The 12,605-nt window shown below is 52.4% G+C and overlaps 1 protein-coding gene across 1 annotated transcript; it reads right to left on the reverse strand.

Moving 5' to 3' along the window:
- Positions 1-1,601: 1,601 nt before the first annotated feature.
- Positions 1,602-7,463, reverse strand: NEURL3 (neuralized E3 ubiquitin protein ligase 3). The gene is made up of 4 exons (XM_029938545.1): positions 7,436-7,463; positions 4,256-4,741; positions 3,227-3,295; positions 1,602-2,484 (listed from the first exon to the last, which is right to left on the reverse strand). Exons 1-4 carry the CDS (start codon positions 7,461-7,463, stop codon positions 2,291-2,293), a joined length of 777 nt encoding a protein of 258 aa, XP_029794405.1. The 3' UTR covers positions 1,602-2,290.
- Between the last annotated feature and the right edge of the window lie 5,142 nt (positions 7,464-12,605).

The raw sequence follows: 12,605 nt of genomic DNA on the forward strand, positions 1-12,605 counted from the left end.
TTAAATTTTTGGCTGGGCTCATGTTTGCCCCAACAAGTATCTCAGTCTTAGGCAGCTGTGATGTGAAGCAATTGAAGCTTATTAAATTTGACAAATGCCCTGGGAATAGGGGGTTTCCCGGGTAGAGAGCTCCAAGTTGGATTAAGTAATGATCACACCCCATAAATCCAGCTTTTCCAATGAATTGCCATACAGGTCAAATAGTGATGATGTTGGGGTGATAGAACTTTCTGAGATGCTCCTAACCCAATCTGCCCCCTTTATGGCTTCAAGGCTGCTGGTTTTTAAGGCTATTATGGAGCTAGGGTTGAGGGATGGCAGTAGGCCAAGTTAAAACCCCACAAACCCCACTGTTTCTTACCAAGTTGAGCAGTTTCTCTTGGATAGACCCCTCATCAGATTGTTGTTAGGCTTTGGTTATTAGCCTAACCAAATATGGACTTCCTAATCTGGAAAAGTTGATTTTTATAACCTTGCCAATATTTTTGTTGCTTTTATGGAGGAATGGATTTACAGAACTCCTTACTCCACCATTGCAGAAGTCTCCCTGCTCTGGCTACAGATCCTTTTTAAGATCAGGCTTGCTTAGAGGTTAACTAATAAGAAGGTATTCACTGGAAATAGGATTAAAGTACCATCCTTGCCCTGGAGATGTCTGGATTTAACAACAAAAGGACACTTAAAAGATGAAAAAAGAATCTATAGGAATCATTCCAAAATCCTGGGGTGACGTGGGGGGCCTTGGTAAAACTCAGTAGGCTACCAGGACTCACACCCAAATCCCTGACACCTAGCCGGCTGACCTCTTGGCTGCTTCCCCTGGGAGATGCCTTTTCCAGGGGAAGGGAGATGCCATATTTTGGGTATTTCATCCAAGGTACAAGTTTCGTACTCATTATTCTCACACATACCAGCAAAGAAAATGATTTTATTTCCATTTTACAGATGAAGAAACTGAGGCTCACAGAAGTCAAGTCACACAACCAAAATTAGACCATTCATGAGTAGTGGAGAGGGGATCCTACTCCAAAATGTAAGTTACTCCGTTGTCACCAAACCCCATGTACTGACCCACTGGTTGGCAATGGTGTGGCTAGGGAGGCAGCTGATAAAGGTGTCCGTCATTACAAGCTTGAGCACAGTAAGTTGGAACCGCCCTTTTAGTCTCCTCTATCGGGAGATACCTCCTCACTAGTCACGGTGCAAGGAACAACAGCAAAGCAACAGGTATGGCTTGCTCCCACCAAAGCACTTGCTGAGGTGGGTTCCTGGGTCAACTCCTCCCTTCATTCAGGGGTAAGGGCCTCCTGGAAGTCCCCCCAAAATCAAGGGAGGCAGGGGCAAGGCCTGGCTGTCACTTCAGGGCTTCGAGTGTAGGACTATCCCCTTCACGCGCTCAGCAGAATAAAGTCCACAGACCTGAATGCCCGAGCCCCACTCAGTCCACAGCAAGCCTAGGGGGCATCGGTAGAGGACAGAAGGCATGTTCTAAATGCTCTAGCATCCTGATAGCCCATAGCTCCATCCACTCCCCCTAACTGCAGCAAAGAGGACACAGTCATTGCAAATCATTCACAAAAGACAAACTTTATTTTGACACATCAGAATTCGGCAAGGAAATAGGCAGAGCAATGACAGTGGAGTCTTATGTGCGGAAACATCTTCACCTACGCGATCTCACTGGAACCTCACAATCACCCTACAAGGCAGGCAGGCGGGAAACTACTATCCACTTTATGGAAGACTCGTCAGAGGTGACCCAGCTTCTGCACAAGACTGTAAACATTCCAGATACCTCTCTGTGTCTGGTCCAGGCTTCTCAATACCCAGAGGTGGGCTGGGATTTCACTAGATACACACAGTTACCTTAACTTCCACAGTTATAAAGCCAGGGATCAGGCTGTCCCATCTCTGTGCAAAAGTCCTTCTCATTGATGTGACTTATGTGTACCAGGATAGCTAGGACTATGGTGGCTGTACCAGGTGGCCAGCCAAAAGCCCAGGTAAGCCCTGGGCACAAACGAATCTGGAGCCAAGCAGGGGGGACGAGAAGCCTGCTGGCCCACTACTGAACCACATTCTACAGGAACCCTACTAGGAAGATAGTTCTGGTGTGGGCAGAAAAAGGGGCTCCTCCTTGCCCCACTGACCCCAAACTGTTGGTGAGGATGAAAGAGTCATTGTCTCCCTGCCTCCATCTCTTGTTGACGACCAGCTTTTCTGACTCTTCTCCAGAACTAAGGTGGGGCTGCACCTCCTCCCTCTGGAGAGGCGGAGCTCAGAGCTAGATTCAACTTGTCACCTGCATCAGGAGGCCCTTCCCAGGGATCACAGCCTTGATCTCCCACCGACATACAGGGCACTTGGCCAAGTCCTTAAAGACCCGCAAGGCACAGGAGCTGCAGAAGTTTGTGTGGCCACAGGGAACAAGGCAGGCATTGGCGGCATGGTGGAAGCAGATGGCACATTCCTCTCCTGTCGCGGCTGTGAAAGGGAACAACACAAGTTGGGGCACATGCGGGCAAAAGGGGGGCAGCCTACTCACGCTACAACCACAGGATAGAGAACCACGCAGTCCTGTTTTGACGATTACTTAATGAGAAAGTGCTCACAACATAATCAAATGAAGAAATGGTAAGAAAACCATACTGTATATATATATGTGTGTATGGTATATATGTGAGTGTGTGTATGTGTGTGTGTGTATATACATATATATATACATGTATATATGTGTGTGTATATATATATATATATATATATATATATATATATCAGTCACAAAACTCCAACTTAGGAAAAAAGTAAAATAGCACAATTCCCCATCAATGTATTATTACAAACTACTGGGAGGAAATTCCCTGAAGAGGCAGTGGTGATTTTTTTTTTACTTCCTTATTTATTGCTTAATATTTATTTTCTTTCTGTTTGGCAAAACTTTTACGACAAACATGGATTGCTTTATGAAGCAGGGGCAGAATAACATTATTTGTTCATGAATGTGCTCTTGTAACTTGAAATGTTAGCCAATGTTCTAGAAGGCAAAGCTATCAACTTGCTTCTGGTTTCCAGGAGGCAGAGCCAAATCTTTTGGCCTAAAGCCTGTGGGAGACTTTGTGGGACTTGGAAAGACTTTAGTGAGCTCCCAGAGCTGGGGGTGGGGGTGGGGGGCTCTGGCACTGGAGTCCCGGGGAGTCAGTCTCTGGTGCTGGGGGAAGCCACTCACCTTCGGTCTGCAGAGTCTCGTCACTGAGGACCCATGGCACAGTTGAGGGATAGGCACTGGCTGTGGGATCTGAGGCACAGAGGGAAACTCAGGGCCTGGGGAAGGCAAAGCCCAGGTGCTCCCACCCACACCCAGCCCTTGAAGGAGTTCCACCTGCTTTTTCTTCTGGGTTTGTAGTGCTGGAGCTCCCTGCTGATCTTACTGCCCCCGCCATCCCGTCCCCAGTTCACCCCAGCAGACACTTTGTAAAGCTGTAGATGATTTTTCCTAAATCACGCTTCCTTTAGACATCTCCCCTTTGCCCGGTGCCGCTGCCTGACTGGAGACCCTCAGTATTACCCGCCTTCCTAAACCCAAATGTGTATTAAAATCCCCCAGGAGGCGGGGCAAACAGGTGCTTGGCCCCACTCCAGACCTACCAAATTGGGTGTCCCAGGGCAAAGCTTCAGCAGCTGTGACTAGTGATTTTAAAAACTTTCGGTGGGGGGCGGGGGGCGGCACTGATTGCTTGTGTAGGCCCGTGACAACCAGCACAGGAATGCCAGTATTTCTTTTTATGGGTATTTCCTGTATCCACTCTCCCTGAAGTCCACTCTCCTTTCAGGCGGCTAGAGGGATGGTTATGATTTCTCCACTCATTGACTGGGCTCACTTCGCCCCCACAGGCAGTCTTCCTGCGTACCTCTAACCCACCCTTTAACCCTTTATACGTCTGTTCCCTTTGCTTGCCACCCTTGACTCCCCTGAACTAAGACAGCAAAACCCAGCCCCCAATCTCTCCTCTTGTGAAACAGCCCTTTAACAGATGCTTGGAGTGCGAGTCATAGCTTCTTAGCATTCTGTAGGGAAGAAGCTGCCCTCCCTTTGACTGGGGTCTTGTCCCTATGTCCCCAGCGCCCCTGATGTAAAACTGACTGTATAGAAAAAACCGAAAGGATCTCCCCACCGCTCTGGATGGGGACGCAGTACCACCCAAGCCTCCACTTGCCACCCCAGGGCCGGTGCCTGGGTCCTCGCGGATTGCCTCACCCAGTAGCGTGATGGCCTTGGTGGTCCCGTACAGGTCCATCACGGCCCAGAGCGGGGCGCCCATGAGCACGCCCTTGCGCAGCAGGAGCCGGCGACCCCCGTTGACCCTGACGAAGAGGCGGCCCCTGCGGTTCACCCAGAAGCAGACCACGTCCCCCGCCAGCACACAGCCCTCGGGGAGCATGGCCGCCCACGTCGGGCTCTGCTGCTCCAGGTCCGGGCACACGAAGGGCGGCAGGCTGGGCACGGACACCTGCGCGGGGTCCAGGCGCGTGAAGCCCACGCGGAGCCCGCCGTACCAGCCGCCCTCGTGCCACACCACGCGGAGCACCACCTGCTCGCCTGGGGGCACCGGCCGCTGGCTGAACACGATGCCGTCGTGGAACGTGGCGCTCCTGCACGCGATGCTCCGCTGGGCGTCTAGACGCACCTGCGTGCCTTTGGCCTCAGCGTGGAAGCGAAGTGTCTCCTGGGGCGCCTTGACGTCTGCGGGGGAGAGGGGGAATTGCTGGCGTCAATGTGTTCTAGAGCCATCTCCACCCCCGCATCCCCCCCCCTCCCCGGGGCCATTGCCCCTGCGCTCATCTAGGGAGCTCCCTGCCTCCCCCAGACCTGATTAGAGCCTGATGAGGAACACACTTTGCAAGTCTGGGATCTGAATTCCCACTATGAATTCCCCCAGTCTCAGTTCCCCTCCCCAAGGGATGTTGTAAAATCATGCCTGTAACAAACACTGTAATAACACATGGTTATTGGCACTAAATAGAAAGAGCAGGTGTTAGAATGGTATATATAATATCCGGGTTTTGTTCGACACATATGTTTAACATACACACATATATCCTCCCTGTATCTAGAAACAACCTGCAAGGAGATGGGCCTGCGAATTGTGCTCAGCTCTGGCAGATGGGTCCTGGCGTTGGTTCTGTTTTCCTCTCTGTTTATCTGACTTTATGATTGTCCCCCAGAGAACCTGCATCATTTGTAAAGGCCATGGCCCCCAGTGAGGGTGACTTCCTTTTCCTAGGAGAGAAAGGGGTCCAACAGCTCCCCCACAGAGCCAAGTGGGGCAGCACAGGCTGGAGAGGGAGTCTCAGGTTGGGGGGCGGGGGGTGTCACTCAGAATGGTGGGCTGGGCCAGCCAAGGCTCCGGGCTGAGCTTTGAAATCAGGGGACTTCCCGACCCCACTCCACTTGGCTGCGGGAGGGGAAGTTCCCTACCAGGCAGCCTTTCCTCTCAAGCTTCAGGACTGAGCCTGGAGGAAGCTGGTGAGCTTCCTGCACCAGAACTGCCCTTAGCCAGCTCCCCACACCTCATCGCTCTCACCCCTTTCCTCCCCTCCCCCCCTCACCTCCTGTCCTGCTCTTCCTTGGGTAGAAGAGGGAAACTGGAAACTGAAAATAGAAAGGGAATTCAATCAGGGGGCGCCTGGGTGGTTCAGTCAGTTGAGTGTCCAACTTCAGCTCAGGTCATGATCCCGTGAGTTCCAGCCCTGCATCAGGCTTCTATGCTGCTAGCTTGGAGCCTGGAGCCTGCTTCAGATTCTGTGTGTGTCTCTCTCTCTCTGCCCCTTTCCTGCTCATGCTCTGTCTGTCTCTCTCTCTCTCAAAAATAAATAAACATTTTAAAAAAGGGGGGGAACTCAATCAGGACTTGAGCCTGCACGGAATGCGAAAGAGCAAGGCCCCACCCCTCCCAGATCTCATCAGTTTCCCCAGCTCTGCTCCTCTCATCACTCACAAGCCTACAAGATTCCAGCGGGTCACAAGGAGGGGACACTCAATGTGGTCAGGCACAAGAGACACCCTTGAGGTCATAGTCCATCTGTCCCTGATGGATTCAGGCCAGAGGCCAGCCTACCATGGTCCCCTCAGCTGAGGCATTAAGGACAAGCACAGAGCCTTGGGGGCCTCTGAATCTGCTCACAGGGTCATGCTGTCCAAGCTCACCCCTCCCTCACCCATATCCCCTTCCTGGAATACCCCAATCTCTCCCTTCCATCCTGATAGTCTGCCCAGACGCCTCTTCCTGGAGGCGTTGCACAAGCAAAGAGGAGTCCCCAAGTAGGCACAGACAGTGACCAGGAGTCAGAGTCGAGGGCCCTGACATTGGATGGACTTGTCTTCAGGCCTACTGCAGAGTCACTGCAGGAGGCTCCGTGGAGGGCAGCCTTTTCTGATACCCACATTCTAGTCCCCGTTCTGTTGCTATGCAGGTCACTGCCCCACTCGGTATAGGTCTCCTTATCCACCAGTGGGATTGATATGCATGGTCAGCCAAGACCTGCAGTCCAGGTACCTGCCTGGAGATCCTCAGTGTGAGGAGTTGACTGCCCACCTGGGAAGGCATCATGGCTTTTGCATGTCTCCTCCTCCCCCCACCCCCCCACCCCTAGGTAGCTTCAAGGAGAATCTTTGCAGCAAGTCTCTTGGAATTTAAGTAACTGAAGGGCCAGCCCTCTGCTCAGCCAGGACCTCCCCAGATCCTTATATCTCCTTCATCACCACCCCTCCAGCCCTTAAGCCTCTCGGGTGCCAGGCACCTATTAACCTTTCCATGCTTCCACAACCTGCAGGGAAGCACCCAGAGGGAACGGAGTTGGGGTGGCTCTGCACATCTTTCACAGCCAGGAGCTGGGGAGCCCCGGCCCCACTCCTGCCCCCACACTCCTTGCTGCCTCCTTCATGGCACCACCATGACCTTGACCTGGAATCCAGACCCAGTAGGCACAGCAGCAGCAGCAACAGAAGCTTGGCCCCCACCCTCGTTCCCACCTCCCTCCCCCGCCAAGCTTGGGGCACTACCGGCTGGTGTGTGAGCCTTCTGTGCTCTTAGGGAGCCTAGGGCTGAGGCTTCAGGCTCTCTGCCTGGGAGGGAACAGGATTCTGAGATGCAGTCTGGATCTCTGGTGGCAAAAGAGCAGACTCTCCATCTCCTTCCCCTGCACACTAAGGGAATGCTGTGGTTTCAGGTGAGGCTCCCAGAGAACCATGGTGCCTGGCAACCTCTTGGTTCGTGCTTTTGGCAGCCCTGTAAGCTGGTTGGCAAGGTGAGTTGTGTGGCCCCAGCCTGCAGATGAAGAAACTGAGGCCCTAGGGAAAATGGACTCGCCCAAGGTTCCACAGCCTCCCCTCTGCTTCTTGCATCTCTTGCAGATCAAACTTAGGGCTCCCACTTACCAGCCTGGGAGGAGAGCTGGCCCCCCATCAGCCTGGGGTCCTTGGGGCACGATTCCTTGGGTCTGGAAGGAATTGTCTGGAGAAGGCCAGTGGACAGGTTTCCAAAGACTCTCAGCAAGTCCCCTTGTTATGGGTCAGGATCATGTTACATAGTTGATGATTAATTAGATGTTGCTGTCACGGGTTATGATATCCAGGGAATTTCCTGATGATTGGCCTTGGCTCGCAGCAGAACCGCTGCAGCTGGCTGACCTAAAAGGAAGCAGCGACTGGGGAGGTGTCCTGGGTAGGATTTAGGATAGACCTCTCCCTTACTTCTGACAATCGATCAGATCTTGTCAGCCAGACTGTGCATTATCATTGCCTGAGGCACATTTATAAATACGCACACTCAGACTGATTCCAGTGGCCGAGGGCGGGGCCCAGCATCTGTAGTTTTTAAAAGCGTCTGGCTGATTCTCTTGTACAGTCTGGGTGGAGATTCACTGCTACAGACCCCAGCACACACATGGTGCTTAATCAATGTTGCTGAAGTGGATTGAATTGAATTAGCTGCATCCCAGGACCTGTGAAGTTGCCCCAGCCCTGGGTCTCAGGCAGAGAGGAGAGGGGTGAGTCAAACAGAATGGGAGAGGTATTGATTGTTCCCCTAACCTTGCTGGGATCAGAATACCACTTTCCACAATCCACCACAGAACACATAGAGTCCCACAGGAGAGGTGCGCCAGAGGCCTGCCTCCCAGTGTGTTAGCTGTGGCAAAGAAGTCAAAGATCTGGGAAGCCTGGAGCACTCAGTCAGTAGAGCAGGCGACTCTTGATCTCAGGGTTGTGAGTTCAAGCCCCATGTTAGGCATGGAGACTATTTAAAAAAAGAGAGAGAGATCTTCTACTCCCTTCATTTCTATAGGGAAACTGAGGCTGGTGGAGGGAAAATGGCTTGTTCTAACCTGGTGCTTCTCACATTGCAACAGGCACATGAATCTCCTGGAGATCTTATTAAAATGCTGACTGGTTCAGAAGGTCTGGGGCTATGGCTGGGATTTTATTTTTCTAACAAGGTGGTTCTGTGGAACCCGCTTTAGGTGGCAAGGTTCTGGGTTAGTTTGGAGACTTGTGAGTATCCTGGCCCTCCACCTCTAGGCTAAGACTTTGCCCAAGACCCCAGATCAAGGCCATGATCAATGACTATTCTGAACTCAGCTAAGGGGATAGATATCCCCATGCACGTCCCAGGAAAAGTGAGGATGGTAACACCGGTGACTGGGCTGGGGAGATTGTAGAGGCGGAAAAGGATGAAGGGTCTGGAGACCCAGGTTCTGCCTCCTGTGTTTTCTTGCCCTCCCCCGCCCTCCCTGGGCCCTGGTGTCCCCATGTATAAAGCAGGAAGCCAAGGTGAGCTGGTCTATGGGCCCTTCTAGCACAGGCATGCAGTGACTTTAGTCCTGGCAATGGAGACATGACAACAGTCTGGCCCCAGCTGACCTCAGACGTTGCCTGGACCCTGGGTCCTCTCTTCCATACCACACCCCCACCAGGCTCCCGCAGTGTCCTCCTCTAGAAGCAGTGTTCTAAAGGCCAAAGGCAAACTGGCCAATAACAATCACAGTGAGTTCAAGGTTGGTCATAGCTGGTCCAGCCTGAAGCAAGGGCCCCACGGTTTATGGTCCTGCTGGCCCAACCTGAGGGATCCAAGCTTAGGGCATCCCCTTATGTCTTATCAGTGCTGGGGCCCAGAGGTCCCTCCCCTCTCTCTCCCGCTCTGGCCCCCTGTGTATCACGGCTGCCTTGGGTGGGGACCAGAGCTGGAGCCAAGAGCACCTTGTTGACAAACCACATTCTTACAAAAGAAGTGATTACAGAAGCTTATCAGGGAATCAGGTCCTGAATAGCCGGCAGGCCGTAGACATCAGGGTACCCGATGACGACAGGCTGAGGTGGTGTGCCTCTGTCTTCAGGACTCCCGTGGGAGGAGGCCTTCTGAGAGCTGCCGACCCACCTCGGGGCTGACACGGGGGGGGGGGGGGGGGTGTTGCAGGGGTGCCCCGGCAGCGCCTCCCTCACCCACTCCCATGTTTGTTCATTTAACAGACACTGCTGTTCTGAGCCCAGAACTGTATCAACCCTCATGGCAACTTCTCAAAAATATCTATTTATTGTGATCATTCCCATTTTACAAACTGGGGGAGTGAGGCACCAAGAGGTGAAGCAAACTGTTTACGGTCACAAGGCAGTCACTCGGCCTTGGCCGTCTGGCTCGAGAGCCGGTGCCTTCACCACTGCGCTCTCGTAACCGAACCAAGGCCATAAAAGCTGACAGAGCTCTGGAGGTAAAGAAAGATAGGCTACTGATTGGTGTGGCCCCACCCAGGAGAACAGGGAGCTGGTGTTGCCAATTCCAAGCTCCAGATAGCTTACAAGCAGGGTTTTTAGAAATTTTTCTTAAATGTTTTTATTTATTTTTGAGAGACAGAGAGAGACAGCACGAGCTGGGGAGGGTTAGAGAGAGAGGGAGACACAGAATCCGAAGACAGGATCCAGGCTCCGAGTTAGCTGTCCGCCCAGAGCCCGACGCGGGGCTCGAACCCACAAACCGCAACATCATAACCTGAGCCGAAGGATGAAAATCCAGGGTGAGGGTGTCAGGGTCATGGATCATGCTGATTGATTAGGGATTAGGTGGGCTGTAATATTTCCTTTCTTGATCATCAGACATCTCCCTGACTGATCGTGGGAAGGTGGTGACTCTGCTTCAGGGGCCTGGAACTGGGGCACATTCTCAGCGGAGAGCAGATTGCTGTCATCGCTAGAGCACAAAGAGAGGAATTCTCCACCGTGTGACTATCACCAAGCTGCACACTGGTAGGGTTCTTTTTTCTTGCACACGTGGCACATTATGTGTGTTATCTCAGGCAGAACAGCACCCCCCAGACTTTGTGGGGTGCAACTTTATCTTATTTTTACAGGTTGTTAAAACAGTAACCAAGGGTTACAGGACTCTGGTCAGAGGCAGCTAGGAGCCATATGTCTGAACCGTGGGGTCTGTCAGGGCTTCCATCCCTCGTTCCACTGTGCCCCTTTTATGCCTCCTCACTTAGGCTGCTTTGCAGCCTTCTGAGCATTTATTGGCACTCCCTGTTCCACTGTGCTGACACACAGTAGGAGCTTTGTGGGTTGTTGCTAACGGGTTGCCTGAGTGTGAGGCAGAGGTAACTTCAAGATGATGGAGATGGCACCCTTCCTTCCCCTCCAGGCCACCTCCACAGCAAGACTGCTGTATACCTTTGCTCCCAGGGAGTGACTAGCCCTTTGGAGGAGGGCAGTCTCCAGACAGTCATTGAAGCTCTCCCTGGTGGCTGTAGTCAGTACTGCAGGATGTGCTAAGGCCCTCAAAGCTAGGAGGGGCACCCCCAGGCAGGGAGGTCGGAGGGTAAAGTTGCTGAGGCCTCTGCACCTCCTCTCTTGATCCATAAGCTCCTCATAGTCCCTTCATCCCTCCCCAGGCTTCTGTCACTGGTAGTCAACCCTCGGTTTGCCCAGAGAACCATCATTTCAAAGGGCTTTCACTGAAGTCATTTCCTAAGTTGCCACAAGCGTTCTGAGAAGCCTCTGGACATCTGTCTCAGTCCCCACCACACAGCTGAGGAAGCTGAGCACTTGCCCAGGGCTCATGCCAACCGTGGTGGAGCAGAAATGGAAAGCCAGTAGGAGCCCAGCCCAATCTGGGACAGGTAGGCAGCCCAGCCACTTGTGTCTCCTGCCATGGGGGCCCTGGGACCCCTACCTGATGACACCTGCCTGTGTTCATCTGTTCCCCACTGGGCCAAAATCTGGGAGGACAAAGGGGCTGCCATGCCTGGAACCAGCCCCTAGAACAATCAAGGCTGGGTGCACAGTAGGTCGTCAGCAAGGATTTGTCCTTGCCCAATAGTGCAGTTTCTTTTAAAATTGTTGGCAGTAGAATGGAAAAATATCGCCATGTAGTCACATCAGAGAACACTCCTGGCAATAAAAGTGAGCAAATTACTGTTATCCACAGCTTGGTTAAACCTCACTGATGTGATGTTGACCTAAGAGAAGATCCAGGAAGCACTCACCACATGCCTCCATTAATATGAAGTTCAAATACTGGCTAAACTAATCTATGGTGTTAGAAATCAGGATAGTGCTCACCTTTGGGAATTAATGACTGGGAAGGGGCATGAGGGAGTGAGCCTCTGGGGTGCTGGACTGTCCTCTGTCCTGTTTGGGTGATGTGTATACATATGGAAAAATTCATCCAGGTGGGCGCTCTGCTTGCATGTTAATTGTACCTTAATTAAATATTGGCTAAATTCCCTTCCAGCCCTAGAGCTCATATTCTGACTGAGCTGATAAATGATGGATTATCCATACTCCCTTGGAAAATCGGCCCGAGGAGCCAGAGTGCTTGGCTAGCACTGCCGCCTGGTGGAGAGAAGTGGAACTGACTGTGGGTCTGATACTCTGGAGGGACATGGTTGGGGACCACACAGGCTCCCACCTGCATACTTATTCTCCTTCCTGCCCACTAGATTCCTGCGATGAGCCACATAACAACTCTGTGTGTGTGTAGGGAGATACCATATCCTTTGGGTCAATAGCTGACCCCCACTCTGGGCTTTGGGGGCCAGAAGCCAGGAGAGGGAGGCTAGCCAGTGAAGCAGCCAACCCCTAATTAGATCTGCGCCATTACTTCCATCCTGCTGCCCTGTTTGGATATTCCTGGGTCCTGGTTCTGCTATGGGCCTCCACTGGTGCTGGGACCCCTGGCTCCTGCCCTACCAGCATCAGAGCCCCCTCTACGGTGTTAGTGTGGAGCATTTCAGAGAGGGGAGTGAGGGGGGGAGGTACCACTTGGTTGCGGGAGGAGGGCAGGAGCAACTGGCTGCTCAGAGGTAAGAGAGAGGGGAAGGGGAGAGGTTTAAGTTTGGTTTCCTGTCTTCCTTCTTCCTGTGTCCCCCTCTTCCCACACGCATCTGTCAAAGTGTCTGTCCTGGGAGTCTGTGGCAGCTGCCCTGAGGATGTTGTGTGTGTGTGTGGGGGGGGGGGTGTTCAACAAAAATGTACTGATTACCTCCTATGTGCCAAGCACTGTACTAATTTCTGGGTAAGCAGAGATTGAAGAAAACCCAATTTCTTGTCTCTTGGTCAA

This window comes from Suricata suricatta, chromosome 4 (assembly GCF_006229205.1).
Source record: "Suricata suricatta isolate VVHF042 chromosome 4, meerkat_22Aug2017_6uvM2_HiC, whole genome shotgun sequence".
In the NCBI taxonomy this organism is placed as follows: domain Eukaryota; kingdom Metazoa; phylum Chordata; class Mammalia; order Carnivora; family Herpestidae; genus Suricata; species Suricata suricatta.